The sequence below is a fragment of the Psittacula echo genome, assembly GCF_963264785.1.
Source record: "Psittacula echo genome assembly, chromosome: 4".
In the NCBI taxonomy this organism is placed as follows: domain Eukaryota; kingdom Metazoa; phylum Chordata; class Aves; order Psittaciformes; family Psittacidae; genus Psittacula; species Psittacula echo.
The window spans coordinates 107,225,703-107,249,451 of NC_137738.1; the positions used below are offsets into that span (position 1 = coordinate 107,225,703).

Consider the following 23,749-nt stretch of genomic DNA (forward strand, 5'->3'; position numbering starts at 1 on the left):
TGCAGCTGCTCATTACTCCACCATCTTTCAGGGCTTATTATCAAATGGCCCTGATGTCTCCTCCCTCCAGACTTCCAACAACTCTTCAAGCAAGAGACCCTTCACCTTCCTTGGTCACCACGCTCCTGTATGATGTGTACTTGCGACAAACCCAACTGTGCTCAGGAGGAGACGGCGCGCTGCTCATCAGCTCTCCTTTCAGTGGAAGGAGCCTCCCACGCTGGCCAAGGGATGCAACTGCTTCTGACGTACCCCCCCCACCTTCATCCCTCTGAGACCATCCTTATGGAAAAGCGAAGGCACAAAAACTCCAGTCTTTAGCAAGGGAGTTCTTAGTATTTTGTACATTTAGTAACTGCTCAAGGCACATCTTAGGTCCTACATGTGCCCAAGGCCCCCCTTGGTTTCCCCACCCAGGCTCAATAGACAGAAAGGACGAGAGCAGAAGGCAGCGTGCTGGAGTTATACATTTTTATTTTCTAATAGGTACAATACTAAAATAAACACAAATTAAAAAAAAGTTTTATTAAAACAAAACTGTACAAAAAAGCAGTTATACTACATTTTAATTACAGAACAGTCTACTGTCCAAAAGGCACTAATCCAGAATAGGAGATACAATGATACAGGACTCATTTTAACTATTTTAATCAATACAATAGAGCACTTGTTTCTCTGTCCATTCACGTATAGAAACAAGGACTTTTGCTACAGTCATTACACATTGTTATAAATATGAGCCCTACATGTAAAGATGCAGTATCGCTCTCCCTGGGCCAGGATCCAAACAGTGTTAGAAATCATTAAAATGAAAGGAAAATAAAGGAAGAGAGTGAAGGACACGGGGGAAGGAGTCTGGTCAATACTTTGCCCTTTTGCAGCACTTTGAGGGAGATGTGAGGGGTTATTGGCTCTCACCTGCATTTCAGAGATGGGCACATGGACACACATAGAAGGGACCCCATTTGCCTTGATGGTCTACAGCAAGCCTGTGGTGGGACAGGGAGGGGAACTGCCCTCTCTTGGGCCTAAAGCTTCGCATTGTTTTTCCCACCATGTTCTGTCTTACCTTGTTCTCCTTTGACTACCCTTTTCCTGGATAGTTCTTCCCTCTATAACAGATAAATAATGATTCCAAGGGCACCCAAGGGATAAAAGCTATTACTTTCCTCCTTGCAAGAAACGAGGGAGCAGACCCATGGGCTCCTTGCAGATAAAAACAGTGATTTGGAGAAGATTTTGGAATATTCTTCTTAAAAATCAGTGTCTTTACTGCAAGGGCATCAGGCCATGAGAAGGTGGACCTTGTCCAATACGGTTGCTGTGATTGTTCTTACAGCAAAGGCCCAGCGGTCACAAAGCCACCAAGGACACACATGGCTCATGTGCAGCTCCTGGGATGGAAGGACATGGTTGAAGTGGCACAGGGGAAGTTACAACTCGTTAACTTCCCACAGTACCTTCCAGGAAGCACACCCACACTTCAACAACATGCAGAGAGCTGTGGAAAACCCAAGTTCCCTGTGGCACCTTCCTCCATCTCCCTCTGAGGTGGTGTTACCTGAGATTCACTCCCCTGCCATACACAGTATTGCTTCCCTGGTGCCTTTTTTTACCATGAGCAGCTTAACCAACACAAGAATCATTCTCCCTCCCAATCTATCCTACTTCTTCACCCCATTTATCCCTCAAAATTTGAAGCCGAGGACCAGTAGCAAAGATCCTACAGACGGTGTGGAGAACACCCGTGTGCAAAGCCACCAAGCAGCACAGGAATATTTGACATTACTACTGGGAGCAACAACACAACACACCCACTAAGTGCCAGTGTGAATTATAGAGTCTTTAAGCTGAACAAGCAGCCCTTATAAAGATCAAGACCTAGGCATGTTTGTGGGTTTGATGATGATGGTGTGTAGCGTTACCCGACTCCTTCATGGTGGAAGAGGTTCAATACGCGGGCGGGAGAGGGATACTGCACCTTTGAAACAGTGTCATACACATAAGACAAAGACAGGCATCTGGATGTTAACAAAAATAAGTAACAAAGAAATATGATTAAACAAAATCTCTTCTCACATCATCCTATACTACATCCTCCTTCTGCTTAGCAGAAAATTGTACGTACACAAAAATACAAATACACAATTTTGTAGAACAGTCTGATTTTAATATATTTATATATATTTATATTTATATGAGTGGCAGGTTAGTTCATTATATAGAGCTTTTTGCACTTTTGGCTCATATGCAACAAGGCTTTATAAATTCAGCTTTAGCTTTCATTCAGGTTTTATAGCTTCTTGAACATTTGTTTTCACATTTAAAGCAGCATCCAATTTGCAAGAGGAGTTGGTGGTGGCTACAGCAAGGATCAGGTCAAGAGGTTATTTTGGGACGAGGTGGGGGAGGAGAATATACATTCCAGTGTGTGTGTGAGTGTGTGCGCTAGTGCTCATGTAAAAAAGAACAGACTGTGAACATACGACTTTAGGATACCATGTTTACCTCTTGAGGTAGGCAGAACACCTACAGCAGATGAGACACAGGTGCCGTTTCATCGGGGCACATGGCAGGGGAAACAAACACACGTGTGGAAGATGCCAACACAGGACACGCAGGGACACGTAAGAACCTGCCAGTGCACTGCGGTGACTGGCCAAGGTGGGACGCAGCTCGCCTTAAGCTACTGATGCACTTGGTAGACACGCAAAGTGTCCGTAGGTCACCACCAGCCACCCCATACACACAGTACCACCACTGCACTTGCCCCCTCTGGAGATGCAAGGTCGACACGACCCCCTGGCTCCCAATTAACGTGACGGGAACAAAACTAAGACACACAAAAGTTTGAAGTGAAAACTGCGACTCCCAGGCGCTTTGATGGGGTTTTGCTTCGCTTTTTGTGAGCCTCAGATACTGTTCCACCATCCTCTCACTTCTAGGCTTGCAACACTCACTACTACATTAATCTTTTTTCCAATTACAACCACTGCTATTGACAAACACTTGGTTTAGGGAAAAAACAATCACTGTTAAAAAAGGCATCCCTCGAGCAGGGTGACAGTACGGCATCCAACAGTCCGTCTGCATTACAGGCTCCACAACTACTTTATTTTCATTAGTACCCCAGCAATAGATTCACATTTGATCATTGCTTATATCAACACCCATCAACATCCTACAAGCTAATTTTCTCTTCTCTGCAAAAGAGATGTCCTTACAGCTTTTCTTGCCAATAGTAATTTCCTAGGCTTTCCTAACTCATATGTTATTAAGTTGTCAAGAGTGAAAACAACATTTTGTTACTAACGAAAAATAAAACATCTACATACGGATTGCTTTCATTTTCTGAATCCTTAAGTGGTACTAATACATCTTAATAGTGTTATTTCCTTTTACTATGGTCAGAAGAAATTCTCCTTTAATGCAATTTTTTAAACTAGCATTGATATCTCTTTCTTTTTTAACCCACATAAAATTCTCGTGTATGCTTACAAAATTATAACCACCTGCCAAGAATTACAATTATTTGGACAAAATGCTTAGCAGGTGCCACTATTATAAACCTAGAAATAAGTAAGAATATAGGAGGAAACTGCTTCTGTGATCCCAGAAAGGGATGATCAATATGCATATTAGTTTTTTCTGTCCGGAGTCTCAGACGTATGGTTACTGAGAGGTGCATATTCCATGCACAAAGCTATTTCCATCTGCAATCCAAGAGGCAGTTTCCTACTGAATTCTATCCAAGCTTCCCCCCTCTTCACCATCCACTCCAAATCGGAGATTGCTGAGGTTTGGCTGAGAAATGAGATTTGTTAAGAAGATCCCCACAACAGACTGAAAACTGAGGGGGGAGCATGAGGAAGGAGCAGAGATTTCCTTCCAGCGGGATTCTGCAGGGCTCCGGACTCCCACCACTTGGCTGGAGTCAGGTGTGTGGAGGGACTGTAGGGAGGGCTCTTTACTTAAGAGGGAAATGAGGTCTAATCCTATTCCTCCAGCTCACTCTGGAGTCCTGTTACTCACTGAGGCACTTCTTAAATTGACACTAAGAAAAAAAATAAAATAAAAAATAAAAAAGTACTGCACATATTTCACACTTCCCGGGCTTTCATCAGCCTTGGGAAGATCATAAAGACCAAGAGGGAGCCAGCCAAGGCGATCTGTCAAGAAAACAGTGCTCCCCATGGACACAACTGACTTTTATTTGTCACCCTTTGATAGAACTGCTATTGAACTAAATCTAGTTTAAATTTCTTATTCCTGTATTGTTTTTAAGGTAAATGCCTGTCTCTGTGGTGGTCCTGTGGAGTGATGGTATCGCTTTGTCCTTTCGGATCTGACATCTGATGTCCAGCAAGACATAGTGCTCTCCCTGTTCAAGCAAGCAGCAGCATGCTGAGTGTGGTGCTGGTGTGGGATGTGCTGCCCACAACCCTCCAGAACATCTCTGGTGGCAAATGAAGGAGGGTGGGCTACTGACAAGATTTGGAAAGACATTCCTAACAGTATGGGTAGAGCCAACAGCCAAAGGCATTTCTGCTTTGGAGTTTGTATTGCAACGGGTGATGAAATGGAAAATCCATCCCTCTCAAAAGAACAAACAGGACTCTGGCCACACAGCAACTAGAAATGAGTCCTGAGCATCAGTTCAGCACATGTCTCAAGATGATACCTAAACTTAAGCAGAAACCAAAAACAAACAAGAAAATTCAGTGGATGATACCAAAAGGCGGGAAGCTCAAACTCCAAACTGTTTCCATTATAATTTTTCAAATTGAAATTCTTCAAATCTAAAACAACTTTAAAAAAATCTAGTAAAAAGCTACTCTGTCTGCAAAAAGTGATCCCAAATCCTGGGTGAACGAAGTGACATGGGGAAGCATCCTTCAGTAAAGCTATGCAAATCCATGCATTCTGTCCTAAACCCTCACATTAAAAAAAGAAGGCAACAGCCCACCAACCAAGAGAAACAACCACACCAACTACGACAGCTTCCAACACCGAGTGCCAGCAAGACAAAATGAAATGACACAAAAACACACTACTGCCTTGTTTGTCTCTCTCAACCATAGTCCAGCACCTTGGAACTATCTTATTTCATACAGGAGGTTGCAAGTAAAAATCCTGCTGTAATCTGATGGAATTTATGAGCTGATTTTTGTTTCTGAATGGTCAAAGTAGACAGGATTTTTCATGTTTATATTACACTGTAGACAAAATAGATTTGGACTTCAAGTAAGCAATTGATACAGCACCATTTTATAGGCAAAAGGAAAGGTGAATGCCTTTCGAGCTGGACTAAAGTAGTATTAAAGGAATTTTAAGAATATCTAACCGTAAATAAGCTGGCTTGAACGTGTGAAGGTAATAAAGTGCCTGAGCAGGAAAAAGAAGAAGAAACAAGAGAATGCAGGGAAGAACAAAATTAAACTGACACAAGTCCCCAAAGACTGTAAAAGGGCACAGAGAGCAACAAGGAGTCCTACCAGGAGTGGGAGAGGCAGCAACAACAAATGGTACAAAGAACTTAATAGAACAGATAAACCTGAGCATGATAATTGTGTGCAAGAAACATCAAATCAGTTTGTTCCGAAGCACTGCTGTATCTGTGATAGACCTTAATTATTGCAAGCAATTTGCTAGAACATTGCTGAGTATCTGCTGAAGTGCACAGCCCAGTACCAGTCTTCCCAATAAAAAAGAATAGTCCAAGTAGCAATAAAAAATATTATACTTAAAAGTTACTGTTTCCCTGATTCTCTAATCTAAGCTGCAAAACTGGAATAAGGGCAGGGAGGAGGGCTGCTAACTAACCATGCTGGAAAACCCCATAGTATTCTGGGTAGCAGAAAGCTTGGAAGAATTCCTAAGACTGAACCAAATCTAAGCTTCAGCACTATACTGGATGGCTTTTTATTAGGATGGAAACAATATATACCCCTTATCTGGAGATTGTATGAACAACAGGATCAGGTCAGAGCACTGTGTGACAAAACCACTGGCACACCAGGTAAAACAGGATTACAGGGTGTGAAGAAGCTTGGATAAAAGATAAAAGGAATTACCTCCATGAGAAGAACTGAAGTTTGGGAAAACAATATGTGACAAATTCGGTACCAACGAGAATCAACTTCAGAAGAAAGGGAATGGCTCAGAGCAGTTGGGAGAGGTACAGCTCAAAATGCTCATATGGAATTCCATCAACGAAATACATGCTCAGTGTAGGAAATAAGAGGATAGACATCAGTTTAGCAAGAGGACTTCTGCTGGCTGTGATATTTTTTGAAGCACTTTGGCAACTGATGAAAGTAAAACCCTCCATTGCTTGAGGCACTGCAGCTAGAGGATGGTCACAACTGATCAAATTTTATTCATACTGAATGATTTTCATGTTGAATGTTCTTAGGTAATGGTAAAAATCACTGCAAGGTACCCTTAGCAACTGGAATTCGTGTACCCAGTATCTAACATAACAAAGGTTAGAAATTCAGACTGACCTGGGCTTTTGGTTGGGGGGCTTTTATTGATTTTTATGTAAGAAGCAAAAATAACAGTTGAACAGAATAACGCTGTTCCAGAGCTACCTTAGTTGCTCAACACTGGCTGGTATGTAAGTACGTATCACTGTGTCAGTGGAATAGGCAGCCTGAATTGGTAAGATACTGGAGCAAACCTAAATAATACAGCAGCATACAGAAACCACCTGTTATCAAAACTACATTTGTTTGATTCCCATTATGGCAGAAGTACAAACTGTAAAAAGGTATTTATCATACAGAACTGGAACTCCATGTGGTTTAGAGACATAAGGCACAATATGTTCTCTGATGGAAAGTCAAAGAAGTTCTTACTGCAGAGAACCCCTCTAGTACTCAAATCTCTATAAATTATTAAATACTATGAACAGGTTATAAAGGTAACAGAAAAGTTTACCTCTTTGGAATCATAGTTTTACAATTAAGGCCAGAAGGGACCAATCTATCACCTACAAGGAGACCCTGAATTTTAGATGGCCTCCCACAATCCTGACGCAAACTCCCTATTCTATTTACTTCATCCATTGGGATGAATGAACTATCCTGCCCTTCCAAATGCAAAAAGAAAAAATGCACCTGAAGAAAGAGGACTGTGTCTTAAGAGAGCTCTAAAGGAAGGAAGAGTTGCAGAATTAAACCGTTACTGCCCAGTGAGCAGCTGTGTGCCAAGATGTAAATGTTTAGCTAAACTGATACGAAACTACCTCTTCAACAAACCAAAGCATGTCTCAAATTCCAGTAACAACTCCTCAAGGAACATTATAATGCTACATGGTGAGCCATGAAGACACTCTGGCACAAAGAAACATATGTTGGAGATTTCAGAGCATTTCATAAACTGGTTTGCCTACCTCATCAATAAAGCATCCAGTATGTTTACCCTACTTGTGTAGTAGTTACGCCTATTGTGCAATACACCCAGTAACACAATAAATTTCTTCTTCACCGTTCTGAACCCAGCATCGCTCCACCTAAACTCAAACCTTTCTATCCAATACTCAGAAAGGTGAGATGCTCCTGCTGCTACTTTCCATTCCAAAACTGTATCAAACTTTTTCAAAAGAAGAGCTTGAATGTGTTAAGTGTGAGTCTATGTCATTTTGGTCTTGAAAAGATCTGCTCACTTGCCAAAATGCATAAATTGAATGGTTTGCACTCTAGTATAGGAAAACCTGGTCAGTGAGTTGATATTCTGAGTTCCAGGCCCTGGTTAGCTCCTGAGGGATATTTTTAGTACTGCCATTACACTCCTGTCAAAGAGAGATAGCTGCAACTTCATCAGCAAGCAGACTTAAAAAAAAACATATATCCAAAGTCAAATGTGCTTTGAGGAATTGAATATATGCTTAATATTCTTAATGGAATATATTGGGTGAGGAATATTAATTAATAATTTACTTTCATTACCTCTTTGTCCTCCTTGAGAGATTTCACAGATAAACTTTATAAGTAAAATGCATTTTTAAATCTCAAATGACATAAAATATATCTTAGAAGGCTAAAGCCAACCTCTTAACAATAGAGGTGGGTTATTTAAGCTACATATGCCATCTTGCCATAACATGGAAGACTTTAATTAGTTAAGGACAAGGGCTGGGGAGAGGAGGATAGGAAGCTGAATTGGGGTCAGTAACAGCAGCAAGTTAATGTCTGAAAACACATCCTAGAAAAGAAGTTGCTACTGCAAGTGTAGTACCACCAGAGGTAACCATGCTGGAAGAACCGAAGTACCCATGACGCACAGGTCTGTTCTGAACCACATGACACTGGATGAGATTGACACACAAGTATTTCACTACGAAGAAGCTGAGAAGTATCTGAAGGATCTAAATAAGAACCTAAGGAAGTTCCTAACTTTTTTTGCAAATCTGTTGGAGTCAAGAACCTGCTAATTTTTCTAAATTTCAATAAGAGTCTCTATATGCACCTTTGCATATAAAAACCTGTCTGACACTTAACTACAGCAGGAGAACAGCATTATGGAAAAATACGGTCAAGAAAATTGAGGGCAAAAATGGAGCACAGGCTCTGCAGTGCTCAAGGCTGGTCAACAGATAATGTTTCTCACAAAAACACAGAATAAAAAGGCACATAACACCCTATGAATCCAGCAACCTATCAGAGAAAGATTACGATGTCATTTTAGGTCACCACTATATATCCTCTCCTGTAGTGAGGGACAACCATGCTGTTCAGCCAACTCTCCAGCTGCAGGCTAGTTTGAGATTTCTAAAGCAAAGTGAGTTAGCTCGTATCAGGACACCAAAAGGAGGCAGGAGACAGCTTGAGGACAATACGGTTATATACTTGGCAACAACAGCTGATAAGGCTTTCAAACTATGAGACACTATGAAGAGGAACCTGGAAGGGCACAGATGAGCTAGCTTCAGGATTCCTTGCTTCAGGAACCAAGGACAACAGTGCAGTTGGTACCCTCTACCTGCAGGCAGGGTGAAAACACAGGATGAGTAGTAATTCAGTGGAGTCCTGGACCATGGCTAATCCTCCCCAGCACTCTAAAACAAATTAAGAGCAGCTAAACCAGAATCCTGGGTAATCTGTAATCACGCTGTCACACATAACTAAATGTCCTTTTTGTTTCTAAAACCTACGGAGAAACAATACTTACATGAGGGGAGGAGAAAGGAAGAAAAGCAGCTCTGCATAGAAACTAAACTCCGTTTCAGTCCCTGCTGTTGTAAGTTACCATTAGGAACAGGTCATTATTTAAGTTTACGAAGTAGCTGTGTTCCAAGTGTCACTAATAACACTGGTATTAAAGAGAATTAGGGGGCGGAAGATCTTCTGTTTTCAATCACAGAAAAGACAGAAATCCTTTTAATTATGACCATGCCAATCCACATCTTTCTAAAGCAGCTAATTACATGTCAGAAGGACACCCAGTCATTCAAAAGAACTGCCATCACTTTTACTGCCATACTCTTACGCATTTATCCTACCCATCCCAATTACCCTGGCTGCAGTTTGAAAGGATTTAGCAGAAGTGTGCTGGATGTTTTGATCAGCAGAATACACCCGCTTCCATTTAACAGCGGAGAGAAGTGAGGGAATAAATGGCATAGAGAGCCTTCTGCCAAGCCATCTGAGCGAGAGATGCACTGTACATACAGAAACATCAAAGGCCCATTACGCAGTTCACTCCAGTTCAATGGGTTTAGTTCACTCCCGCTTAAGCTGTTGGCCAGAGCACTCCAAAGCTTACTGGAAAGAATGAGGAAGAGCACAACACAGCAGCAATCAAACAGATTAGTTCATTTTCTTGATCAGCCTGATTAAAAGGGGCATTTAAAATACGTTTTGTGATTTTTTTCCCTCCGCACTGAAAACGGCAAACCCTGTTCTATCTCCGTGACATCAGATATCAATATTATCATCTGGATACAAGCACATTGCAGACATCACAGAGCATATCTTATAATTTTGAAAGAGCAGAATATATTTGTTTACTTCTTCCAGCAAGCTCAAGTTAAAGTATGATATGGATATTCATAAAGAACAAACTCAGCAAAAACAGAGAGTAGTTTGTAGTGATCATTGTAATTGTGTCGATACCATCTTAGCCACAGCACCTCCTATGTTCAATGCATCTGTATGTGAAAACAGGCATGAACAAACAATTCTAGTCTATTTTTAAGTGACAAAACCTAAGGCCATGGTTAGCGATGAACAACTCTGAAATTGCTTGAACTTTTTTCACCACATCTCCGTTTCACTGGCGTCGCTGAGATCACTGTCACTTGTTTGATTTTATTTATATTTGTTGGACAAAAAGCAACATCAAAATGCTGTCATCTTACTGACAGTCCTCAAAACAACCAAGCCCACTCTTCTAGTTAAAACACATTTCTCACAAAGGAGAAAAGTAAGTTTTTGTGTATTTTAAATTTGAATTTATAGTTCCCATCTCTAGAATGCCTCTTCTTTTCATTAGTCGGACAGTTTAAACCCCATAAATTAGACAACAATAACAGACACTAAAATGAAGGTTTCAGGGCTATGCTTTTCAGCTTGCCAAATGCCTCTTGGCCAACAACTGATTTAATATCCTGAGTAAATATCCCAGCTGCAAAAAGCCCAAGGGGGGATGTTTCATTCTGAAATGTCTCTGCAACTCTTCTTGGGAACTGCAAGGTACTTTTTGGTCCAGCAATCAACCTTCCCTTCCAAGAAATCACAGTGAAAATGCCTGATTCCACAAAACTCCATTAAATTAGCCAGGAACACAATACAAGCCTGACTACTGCTACTAACACATGCACAAGATCTCCAGCTGTCTAATGAACACATTAGGTCACTGATACATACCACAGATTTCAAGACCAATTCTGCCAACAAAGATTCCTGCCAAATGAAAGAAGCTACACCAAACTCAAGATTATTGCCTACAAGCTTAAGACTTTGATCAAAATAGTATTATCAAGTTAAATAACTTCAAAGAGTGCAAGAGCTACTTGGTGAGAAGCTTCGTCTAAAATAAGTATTATTTTGACAAAAACAACCCCTAGAATTTGCTGGAACTTAAAAGAAGCTGATGAACACTGGGGGGTGAGGGCTGCACAATGATGTAGCTGGGGTGGAAGGAAGAATACAAACCTTCTGAGGAGAAAATTATTACCTAAAATGAGCAGAATTACAGGGATAAAGGAGGGGGGAAATCTATTAAACATCCACAGGTCTCATACTACAGGCAAAATGTCACACTGAATCTTCGTAATCTGTAGAGACAGGTGTGGATCCAGGGTTGCATTTGAGTTAAGGTTACACACAGGCAAACAACATCCTGCATATTTAACCATGCCAAGTGCAAGGTCCTACACCTGGGTCAGGGCAATCCCAGGCACAGCTACAGGTTGGGCAGAGAAGAGATTCAGAGCAGCCCTGTGGAGAAGGACTTGGGGGTGTTGGTTGATGACAAAATGAACATGAGCTGGTCTCAGTGTGCTCTCACAGCCCAGAAAGCCAACCATATCCTGGGCTGCATCAAAAGGTCGAGGGAGGTGATCCTGCCCCTCTATTCTGCTCTCGTGAGACCTCACTTGGAGTATTGGGTGCAGTTCTGGTGACCTCAACATAAAAAGGACATGGAACTGTTGGAACAAGTCCAGAGGAGGGCCACGAGGGTGATCAGGGGACTGGAGCACCTCCCGTATGAAGATAGGCTGAGAAAGTTGGGGCTGTTCAGCCTGGAGGAGAGAAGGCTGCGTGGAGACCTCAGAGCAGCCTTCCAGTATCTGAAGGGGGCCTACAAGGATGCTGGGGAGGGACTATTCATCAGGGACTGTAGTGACAGGACAAGGGGTAACGGGTTCAAACTTAAACAGGGGAAGTTTAGATTGGATATAAGGAAGAAATTCTTTACTGTGAGGGTGGTGAGGCACTGGAATGGGTTGCCCAAGGAAGTTGTGAATGCTCCATCCCTGGAGGTGTTCAAGGACAGCTTGGACAGTGCCTTGGGTGCCACGGTTTAGTGTGGGGTGTCCCTGCCCATGGCAGGATGGTTGGAACTTGATGATCTTAAGGTCCTTTCCAACACTAACTATTCTATGATTCCATGATTCTATGATTCTAAGTACTTTAGGAGCAGCGATTTTGAGTTTTCAGAACTCTCATACCAATGTTGCTGGTTTTGTCTACACAAAAAAATAAAACCTGTTTCCTTATGAAACCCCTTTACAACTACCAGATGTCTCAGTGCCTCAACTGTTCTGGTGGAAGACCAGCGCAACGCTTTTATTTTACTTCTTTGCAAGCAGCACTTCATTGTGAAGGAAAATTTTTCTATCACATAAGGGAAGTCAAAATTTTGGTGAACTCATTGTCATGTTCTTAGGCACCTTCAAGGCAGTAATTAACACTTGGAAGTCTAACTGACCCCATCCTAGTCCATACTGACAAACACCATTACTATTGCTCTTCAAACTGACATCCAAATCAGACCTGAAGTTAAGTGTGGGTTTTTTCCAAGTGACGGCCAGCAGCAAACACTTAAGGTAAGAAAAGGAAGATCTCAGTGAGGATGTGACTCTTTCCTAATCAGACCCTTTCAGCTTCTGATAATCACCATTTCATGATTTACTGAACCAAAACCTAGCTTACAGTGGTCACCAGTGGGCTTAAGTTAATTACAGTTTTCCCTCTAATAAGTTCAGCTATGTGAAATTTTTCACCTGCATTCACAGCAGCAAGACAACAATAAATTCCCACAAATGAAGGCAAAATCTGATCTACAGCACAAATGTTACTAAAACATGGAAAACTTACCAGTCTGACGTTAGGCAATGAAACAAACAGAATAATGCAAATATCCCTGAAAAACTGTGTAAACAGAGGAAATAATTAATGACATTTATTTCTTATGGCTTGATTGGAGCCTGGAGCCAGACCCACAAATAAAGCTCACCTCTATTAGAAGAAAGAGAACTTTTTATGAATAGCAAAAGAGAAAAAAACCCCAAACAAACAAAAAATCAAACACCAAAACAAAAAACAACAAATTGAGAGAATTTCTTTAAACAAGTCAACACTAACAGATCAGAACTAAGAAACACCTCAACCTGAGCAGGTTTGTACTGAATCATAGAGCAATTGAAGCCAGAAGAGACCTCTAGGTGTCTAATTCAACCTTGTCCAGTTGAGTTTTGAATATCCTAAAGGCTGGGATATTCATTGACTTTCTGGGCCACTGCTGTCCAACTTTAAGCATGAAAAAGTATTTCTCTTCATGTTCACTTCGGATTTTCTTTAATGCAACTTTAGCTCACTGCTTCACACCTTTTTGCTATGCACCTCTGAGAAGGGCCTGGCTATGTCTTCTCCAAACCCACCCACTAAGAAAGATGAAGAATAAAACAGAAGATGCTTCCAGAGTCAGCCTGAACAACCCCCGCTCTTGCAATCTCTCACCACACAACATGTGCTCTGACCCTCTCACCTCAGCAGCCCTAGGATGGACTCACTCCTGCCCAACACTGCACACAATACTTCAGATGTCACACTAGTAATGAACAGAGGGGACTTTCCTTGACTTACTGAAGGCTCTTCTCAGTGACCTGCAAAGGTGCACTGCTGACTCACAACCAACTTGCTCACATCCAACACAGGACTAACAGGATTATGCTGGAACACCACATATGATTATAGAGTATTTAGAAAATGTCTCTGTAACACAAGACAACGTGTTTACACAATCAATGGATAACATGCCTGCTCATCCCTATGTCGACTTATTTTTATCAACTCATACTGTATTGCAAATGTCTGGGATCTCATATCCTCAGGAAAACAAAAAAAAAAACCAAAAACTAAAACAAAAACAACAACAACAACAACAACAACAACAAAAAAAAAAAAAAAAAAAAAAAAAACCACACCAAAACAACCTGAAAAAGAAGTGGAGGTAGAAATTGTTGTTTTAAGAAGACAGTAAGAGACAATAACTCAAGTATAAGGACTTCACGAGAGACAAAATAACAGCTAGAACTTATTCTACAAAACTATAAGCAATCTGTGCCCATCACAGAGGAGAAGCATCTTAAATAATTTCCTCTCTATTCACAGAACAATAAGGTAAATCTAGTCTGCCACCAGATCCACTTCAAGGGAACTGACATGAGAACAAATTGCAGTAATTCCAGATTGGCTACAACAAATTCCAACTGAATTGAAAAGCTACAATAAAGAGACTGAATTTTCAAGAAAATCCAGAGATGGAAAACCAACAGTCCCATATTGTGGGAAAAACCCTAAAACAAAGACTAAATTCCAGGACACACTCTCCACCAACTCACTCACTCCAGATCATGTACACTTCCCCTGATATCACCACACCAACATCTGTTCTGTTCTAGCTAACTCATGAGAAACCAAAAAGCCACCAGCCAACAGCAGATTGTTCAGAATCAAGGAAACAAACTGCCATAAGCACCCTGGTAATGGCTGAAATCTTACACCTTCCTCATACCTCTTGATGGTTGAAGAAAAGCCAAAACAGGCAGGGGCAGTCCAGACACTGACACATGGAACTGTCTAATTCCCCAGTTAAGCCATTTGTTATTTTCTCCAGTGAGAAGATGCTGTGGGAAAGCAGAAAACTGTATTTACCACGAAGCTACAGACAGGGAGGATTCTGCCAATCTCCAGTCATTCACAACGGGTTTAACTGTTTAACCTTCCGATAGGATATTGATGCGTGATGAGACCAGCAGCTACCTGACAGGGACAAACAGAATTGAGATTATCCTACATTAGGTGGCATAGACATACAATTTTAATGGTGTCACTTTGATCCTGCATCACATGAACCTATAATCAGGATATGGAAGTTCTAGTACTACTTTTATTCTTCTCTATTGCTTTAAAAAGGCAATGCTTGAAACAATGACTTTTTTTTTTTTAAGATGGTATAGTAAGCAATATTTCTTTTAAAATTACAGCTGTCCAGCAGTTTGAGTCTGTTCTTTTTAAAATGAAACAGCCAGAACAAATAGTGGTGGCAAGCCCAGCGTAAAGAGGTCATCGATTATTAAAATCTCCTCACTATAAATCGTGGATGTTGCTTGTCAGCTTGGTGTGTGACTGTGGAATGAGTAAGTAGGTAAAATTCCACTAAGGCTATAGTTTGCTTGATCATTCTGCTGTGCAAAAATAGAAATAAAAGCTCTCCCCGTCCTTTCACTCCTTAAGTACCAAGACATTCATACACAGGTTAAGAAAAAACTTTACTGCTGCAATGGTCGCTGATCCAATTCCTTTCTTTCCTGAGTCTGCCCTGATGCTACTTACAAATTCGTCAACTCAAAAAATGCAATAAAACAGGAAGAAGAAAAGATGGCTTCATTCTGCTTCAGTGATCTATATCTAAGGAAAGCACATAAATTTTCCAATGAAATTCATAAGTGAAAGACGAGGCCAAGCCCTACCTATATATCTTTAAAGTTACAGAGCAAAGAGATGCCAACTTTGTGCCCCCTGGAAGTACAAAATCTCCTCCACACTTACCTAAGCAATTTTCATGAGATTCACAGATGTAAAGATGATCTAGTTGGCCTATGCCTTGAAGGGTGTAAGCTGGCTAAAAACCTGCTGAGGAGCCACATTTTCAGAGTCCACAATGCTATCTGATAGTTAAGCGTGAGGAATGGATGAGAACAAGGCAAGTAACAGCAACTTCCCTTTGTTCCCCCCACCTGAAAAGTGAAAGGGAGAAAAGGGAAACCCATCCTTCAGACTGAGCTGTTTTCCTTTTTTTAAGCTATTCCCATGTAAACTGGGAAGATAAAAATGGAATGTTGAGGAAACGCTATGCAAATTTTCATATATCTACATACAAAAATTTACATAGGTTTTTAATTTTTAGTTTAATGCAACACAGGCCTGCCCATCTCTAACACTTCCCATGCTGTTTCCATCGAAATGTTTCCTCTTACCGGCAGCAGCATATCATTTTATCAGGATGCCAGGAGATCATTTCCACACAATGCTAGCAGATGTAATTTTCTTAGATGCACATACAGTTCATCATTTAGATACTAGATGACAAGGTGATAGCAGGGTGACTCTGTAATGCAAGTTTGCTGTTTGGTATTTTGAATTCTCAAATGATAAAAAAAGACTTATCAAATATAAATATCTTTAAGAAAAAAGTAACAAAAGTGCTACATATGATCAAGGAAAACAATTCCATTAGTTTCTGCTACTTTAAGTAGGTTTGCTTTACAAATATTACCACATCCATTATCAGTATGGCTTCCAATTATTAATTAAATTGCTCGTAGCTTTATAGCGTATAGCTTTCTCACATCTCAACAAGGACAGAGTAAAGAGAACACAAAACATTCACACCCCATTTCTCAGGTAAGAGATCCTCCTGCCTTTAAACAAACAAAAAGAGTTTGTAATTAGGAGAATATTTATGCTATGATGGTTTCCTAGCAAAGGTCAGATGCAAAAGTTCTTCAAGAACCTTTCAGGCTAGTCAGGATGTAGGCAGTAGTTACACAGATGTGTAAAAATCCACTCACCCATTTTATGACTTTAATAACCTTCCTGGAAAACATTACTTTTGAAAGCAGCAAAGTGGAGAGTGGAGTAGGGTGGGGATGGAAAAGGTGAGAGGAAGAATAATAGGTGAAATTGTTAATGACAGATCAATAGAGTCCAGACCTCTTCTGAGCAGGCACTGCTAGCCATGCCAAATAATGAATAGTGGTTTTGAGAAGTGGACTGTTGTCCATTAGACATTCAGCTCATTTTTCATATGATCCCAGGCTGGGCTTCAATCATGGTCCCAGAGGCAGAAGGCAGTACTTATCCACTAAGCCACATAGCTTGTGAGAGTAGAGGATGTCTGTGTTGAATATGTGAACATCAACCAAAATACGTGAATGTGTTTCCAATGGACATTCTCAGCACAGCACCCAAAAGTATATCAAGTCACTGTATGACCAGTGAGGCACGGCTTATTGCAGCTGGAAATGATTTATTCCCATGCTGAAGTGGGGTTTCTAGTGTTCTTTTTACTCTCTGGTAATACTCCCGATCTGGTGTCCATCGACCCTGTGCCACTACCTCAGCTTGCATCCTTTCAGTCTCAGAGAAGGAAAAGCATACAGACTATTTTTTTTTAACACGATCTCTAAGGTTATCCAAGGTTTTAAGTGTAGCCTAAGACTTGTAATTGAGGGCTGTCTAAAATACCTGGAAGCACTTTGAATGCTAAGACAGAGCAGCAAGATTTTTCAAGCCACTGGGGCTGGGAGAGGGAGGTTGGTTGGTTGATTGATTATTTACTGGGAATTAATACTGAGAGAGTATATGCAAAGGCTGAGGGCACCATGCCATCTTCACAGAACAAGACCCTAACAGCTAACTGACGTACAAGAAACTGCAAAGTTATACTGTAAGAACACATATTAAGGACTGAGGAAAGTCTGCTAAGGTGCTACGTCTAAAACTAAGTTACTTCTTGCTTTGACCCTCCCCTCTCTTTGTATCAGTCGTCGTCTAGAGCTTCTGTCTTGATCTCGTTGGCTCCTTGCCGGGCCAATGCCAAGATGGTGTGGTTTACCGCTGCCATTTCCACGGCTAAAGAAATGGGGTCTTGATGGTCACTATGGCTAGTGTTGTCATCCTGTGCATGTGGAAAGGAGAAGAGAGAAGCATTGTTACTCCATGAGTAGAAAACCCACAGATAAACAAGTGTGTAATGGACTATGGGCAGTGAATTACACATTCATTACAGGGGCAGAATGTGGAAGGAATTTACAAAACTGATTTAGGACTGATATCCCACACTGTGCAGACAAAGGTAAGCAAGGCAAGGGGTGGCACACCCAACTTTTGAGAGGAATTTGAGAGGATAGGGAGGTGGATACTCTGAGGAAATACTAAATTATAAAGACAGAAGTGATACACTAGGTATGTCAGGAAACCAATCTAAGACAGCAAGCACTGTGCACTGCACAAATTCATGTAATGCTTACATTTTGAATAGACAGTTCTGGTCACCCCAATTAAAGAGGACACGATAGAACTAGGAAAGGTAGAGAGAACGGCAACCTTGGGCAGGAGAGGCATGGGGTGGCTTTCTTACCAGGAGAGGCTACAGAGACTCAGGTTCTTCAGTTTGAAAAAGAAATGGCCAGTGGTTGATACGGTAAATGTTTATCACAAATAATTAGTAAATAAAGAACAACTGTTCATGGCTTCTTGTGATCTAACTCACTGGAATGATTCTATACTCCAAAGTGGCAATGGGAAGCACTGCTTTGCTTATCACAATTCAGTTATAGGATTCACTGATTTTTAGTTCAGATGAAAGTAAAAATGGCTTTAAAAGGTGGGGTTTAGACAAGTTCAGGGAAAATTCAATCTACTGGAAATTATCAAAGCTGAAAGTGGACACACTGCCTGGTTCAGGAAGCCTCTCAAAACTACCAACTTCCAGAAGCTGGAAACTACTATAATAAAATATATATCCTTTAAGAATCCTTTTTCTTTAAATATTGCCCTCACTCAGAAACAGGACAAAAACCTAGACTAACCCTTGGTCTGAGACAGCATGCTGTGAAGACACTGAATTCACACAGGTATAGGGGAAAAGATGCCAAAAAACTCTTAAACTGCTAAGAAAGACAGTGCAATGATTTCAGAGGACAGGAACCAAAGTAATTTAAATACATAGGTGAAGATACTGCCGGGTTCTCCAGTCCACTGAACTATATGTCCCATATTTCTTTGCCTATTTTCTAAAGAGCAAAGTCTCCCAGCTGTAAGAGAACCAGCATGGTTTTGATTGAGGTGGTTGGCAAAAAACCCTGACACTGAGAAACTCTGCTGCTAAAGTATTACAGTGAAAATTTTAAAATCAGTGGACTGTTGTACACGTAACATGGTGCATAATGGTGTTGCAACAGCAGACCTAAAAGGCTGACAACTCTAGCATAAATTTTATAGCAAGTGTGCATGTCTCACAGTCTACGTCAGAAAGAAGGCCTGGTTTTCAATAATAAGGAGAATAAGCAACATCCAAACTCTAATTCCAGCTGTCAAATGAATCCTTCTGGAACTTCAGGCAAAATCATGGTGTTTTCCCCTCTTTAAAACGGGGTACCAATAGTAACCACACCATGATCCTGCAAATTTTTTAATTATTATTATTTACTGAAAGGAAATGATAAACATTTATGTCTTCCAACAGCCTTTGAGTGATAAACTTGTGAAATTTAAGATTTAAAATGTGTATTATGCATTTCAGACTAAGATGGATGACAGGTTGTAAATGCTGATGGGGATAGAAATCCAGGATTTGGTAAAGTCCTGAGGTTATATAAAGGAATGCATTCATTTACAACAAATGTCAGGCAAATATTGTGATGTGCACACAATTTTAAGGGCCTCTTAGTAATATTTACTACGGTAAGAAACACAAAGTCCTGACTTCTGGAGTTTTAGGCACTTCATTAGTATTTGGGTGACCTTGGTGTTTTAAGCTTTACTAGAGTTAAGGTGTCACTGTAGAAAAGAGAATTTACAGTTTTAACAGTTAAGGGATGTTAAATGGTCATTAGGAGAGCTTGCCATTTAATCTGCTTCGCTGCTAATGCCTAATTACACTTCATAGAGAAGCCCAGCTAGATTACTGAGAAATGTAATTTTTAATGGCTCTAAATAAAGACCTTTAAATTTTAACAACCAATCTATTTATCTTTTCAAAGTATTTTGGATAGCACACAGAAAAAACCCATAGTTTGGGAGTCTACATAACACTTCACCTCATATTCAGGTCCTGTATCTGACTGACATGGAATTATCTGTGCTCAGCAGCAGTTTCAACATATTTTATAGCCATTACAGAGCAGCCTTTCATCATCTAGAGCTAGCAAAGTTGGTTCCACCAAATCTGCTGGTGATGACCTATAAGAAAGGCCTTAATACCCATCAGAAGCAGAGTGGCTGGGAATGTGTCTGCCAGATATCTGTTGTACTGGGCCACAGCCAAGTGGGCTAAGGACTCATTCCAGGACACTCGGTTGCTATTACTCTCTACCAGCAGCTTTTATAGAAGGAGACCTACCTAATTCTCCCAAATCAGTCAATTAAAAGTGATCTGCCCACCCCAGCTGCTGCTGGGTGTAGCACAGAACACAGCTCATGGCAAAACCAGAACCAAGTGAATTGTTGAAGGCCACTGGTGCCAAGCACACACAGCCCTGGGGGTGCTGGCCAACATTGACACCTGAAGGAAAATTGGGAAGGGGATGCAATACCTGTCAGGAAGGTGTGTGAAGGAAGGGTCACCAACTTTAGGGTAGGTGAGGGCTCAGAGTGCGGGAAGGGGTATTCTTTTGCTAGAGAATTTAAAAAAGAAGTTGCTGTCAAGGGTTAAAAATAACCAAGGAAAATAGAGAATAGGCAAGAGTTAAAATGCAAACAGAAAAAAAAAACCAAAACCCAAACCAAAAAAAGACAGATAATATGTAAACAATCCAAACAGTTGCACATAGTTGCAGAACAATACAGAACAGGTACAGAGCCAAATAAAAGTCAAACCTCATTTAATCAAATCCCTTCCCCCACCCTTCACCCTTTGTCTGTCAGTGTCTTTGGGATGGATCCTGAGATGTTCCTGAAAGGTACTGCCACAGTCAAAGAGAGGAAGCTCAGTGCCTTATAGGAGGGCACTCAGCATCTTGCTGGGCAAGGTTGCCAAAAGGGATTATAAAGTGTACTGGGCAGGGACTTGCCTTGGGTGCCAGACAGGCAACTCACAGGAGCTGTAGCACAAGCTATAAAAGAGACATTTCTTGCAGAAAGAAATAATAGATGTAAAAGGAACACACATGCCTAGTTTTGCAGGGAAGAATGTTGGTGCCTGATATATAGGAGCAACTGTTATAGACCTGTACATCCTTTCTTGAGGGAGGATAACTAGAACAGTGTTGGGAGTAAGGAGAGCATAAGTTATGCGTGGTGCACTGGGTGAGTTAACACTCTCCTAACATGTTTCATACATTGCGTGTGGCGTGAATGGTGTAACTTGCTTGTTTGGAGCAGATCCTCCTGTCTTCTTCTACCTTCTCTGCTTCTCTGCCTCCCTCTGAACATCTTCCCTCCTCCTCCCCATTGCGTACTTGCCAAGTGTCCTGTTGTATGACAATAAATCCATGTGGGTGAATACTGGCTGCTTCAACACATTCAAAAAGGGGAGCTGTGCTCTTCCACTTCCCCCATTACAGTTACATAAAAGAAAAACAACAAGAGACATCTGATTTGCGAGAGATTAAGAGCCTCTTCCTGTTTCAAGTGAACTTTCCCCTTATGGGCCATGCAGCTTGGCCACAGTGCTTACCTGCTCCGAGTAGTCATTGCCATCAACATCATCACTGTTGGAATGACCTCCTGGACTCTGTACATCTATTCCATGGCTCTCCAGGATTGCTGCTTCTTCGAAAAAAGCAAATGGATCCCTATTTTATCTGATGCATTAGAGTAACTGAAAGTAACTACTCTTTTTTTTTTTTTTTTCCCCAAGAAGTTAGAATAACTGGAAGGACAGAGTTAGATCTTTCTCCAGTATTTGGGAAGGTAGCACATGCAGAGATACCGGTTTGCCTGAAATCCTTCCCTGCCAACTAACAGGCTTCCTTGCAAGTAAGAATCCTTGTTTTACAGCCAGTCCTATTAAATACTAGCTTAATGTCTAATACACTGAAGTGGCAAAAGCATTCCCTGTAGATCTTCCACACAGTTTGGACTGGCAGGATTTGAGGGGGACAGGGAGTGTCTGAAAATAGATGGAGAAATTCTTTAAAGCACTTAAGGGATTTAAAAACATACATATCTTCATCTTCTAGTAGGATCCATGCATCTAAAGCTTCCTTCGGTTCTTTTTAATCTCCTTCCAACCCTCCCCCTCAAATAGTACAGATACAGCTATAACTTCACCCACCTTGGACTGACTTTGCTTTGTTCACCCCACCCCTTGACAGGTTTAACTTTTAGAAAAATAAATTTCGGTTAAATTTCAATAACACATTAAATGCTGTAAAAAGAAGTTTTTCCTGTTCACAAATACAGCAAGAAAAAGCAGATAGGAAAAGGACACAACATTCTGCAGTTGCAAAAATACTGGGTAGTAGACAGGTATGGATTTCTGTTCATCTATGGACTACAAATGTAACTCTGCATAGTATCTAAGGAAGCACATAAAATATTGCATGCACTTCCAAACTTTGTTGACTCCTGGCCACTAATGTGAGTTTATTCTCATCAGAATGCCTTATGTTTGTTTATTCACATTAGAAGGTGTACATCTTACAAGTTCAGAGTCACTTCTAATTTCCTTACAATCTGCTACTCACACGGAGAACCTGCAGGGCTAACTCTGAAGTGACTTTTGTTTTATCCTGATCATCGAGAAAAATTACTACTTTATTCCAGCCATTTGTCCCTGTGCAATCCCTTGGAAAGCAGTAAGGAACACAGGTACAATCAGATTAAGCACTTGGCTTGAAGAACCTTAGGTCCTAGTGGCTGTATCTGACATGTATAACAACTCACTGGACTCTCAGATCCCTGTGGGGTCTCAGGGATGGCAGTAAGAAAGACAGTCCCAGTGGAACATAGACACAAAGAAACCTATAACCAGATAAAAGCTCTTCACAACATCCACTTTTCATTTAAACTGCATGTTAAGATTGTGCACTTGCCATCGTCTCAAAATTCGTTATTTCCCATATTTCACAGCAGATATTTTGAGGTTTTAGTTCAGATTTTATTTTGGATACCCAAAGGAGCCCAAGAATAAAGAGATACTATTCTCCTCCCACCATCAAATTCTGTTTCATTTTTAAAACTGATCTTCCAGTAAAACTTCTTAACGGCATCATTTTCCTGTATTGATGATGGATTTCTATAAATTAAACTCCTACCCATATTTCAGGAAAGATCTGGAACAGCAAGAGACTAATTTTAATAATTCCTCCACATTTCTACTAAGAATGTCAGAACATCCAGCATTTTCATTAATACAATCTTACGTAATTTCCACCTCTCCTGAGCAAGTACTAGTACTAAACCTTGAAAACAGGTTCTCTGATACATTACCGATATTGGCTCTTCTCTTGATTTCCTTTCTTCTGTTGGCAAACCAGTTGTACACTTTAAGGGAGGTAACTCGTTCCAAATCCGATAGCTTTTTCCCTATGAAAGTAATGGGAGGTGGGGAGGAGGAATAAATACAGCATTGTTACTCACTGGGTTCCAGAGGCAGGCAAAAAGACCATTACACATGTGATAAACCCCTGAAATACAGACAGCACTGAAAAGTGCTTATAACTGAGAATAAAGTGAATTTTATGTGAATCAAAGTACTGTGCCCAGATGTTATGGTAATAAACACCAAATATCTCTCTAAAAACAAAGTAGCCTTTCTTCTTTAAAAAAAAAAAAATCGGAACTACAGGAATTGCTTTGCAGCTTCAATCAACTAAATCCAGAGCCGTGGGAGAGAGAATAAAGGGCTGCTTTCCTAGTTCAAGCACAAAACTGAGATTCAAAAAACTCAAATTCAACTCACAGCCCTACCACAAATCATGTACCTCTGGGCTAGTTCTCTTAGTATGTACCACAAGGATATAGCTCAATGGCGTGTTTTCTTCAGTAGCAAAATGAATGAAGAAATT

The 23,749-nt window shown here is 40.7% G+C and overlaps 1 protein-coding gene across 5 annotated transcripts in view; it reads right to left on the reverse strand.

The window, feature by feature from the left end:
* Positions 1-464: 464 nt before the first annotated feature.
* HMBOX1 (homeobox containing 1) overlaps positions 465-23,749 on the reverse strand; it is a 78,798-nt gene continuing 55,513 nt past the window's right edge. The window contains exons 7-11 of one of the 5 annotated variants that reach the window (XM_080614525.1): positions 23,172-23,267; positions 21,415-21,509; positions 21,077-21,208; positions 20,333-20,413; positions 17,618-17,694 (exon numbers count right to left, since the gene is read on the reverse strand). In XM_080614525.1, the coding sequence (XP_080470651.1) occupies positions 20,369-20,413; positions 21,077-21,208; positions 21,415-21,509; positions 23,172-23,267 (368 nt within the window). In that variant the 3' untranslated portion in view covers positions 17,618-17,694; positions 20,333-20,368. Of the gene's footprint in view, positions 17,695-20,332; positions 20,414-21,076; positions 21,209-21,414; positions 21,510-23,171; positions 23,268-23,749 lie in introns of all 5 variants that reach the window. The other 4 variants (XM_080614524.1, XM_080614523.1, XM_080614527.1 and 1 more) reach the window with 4 other exon arrangements.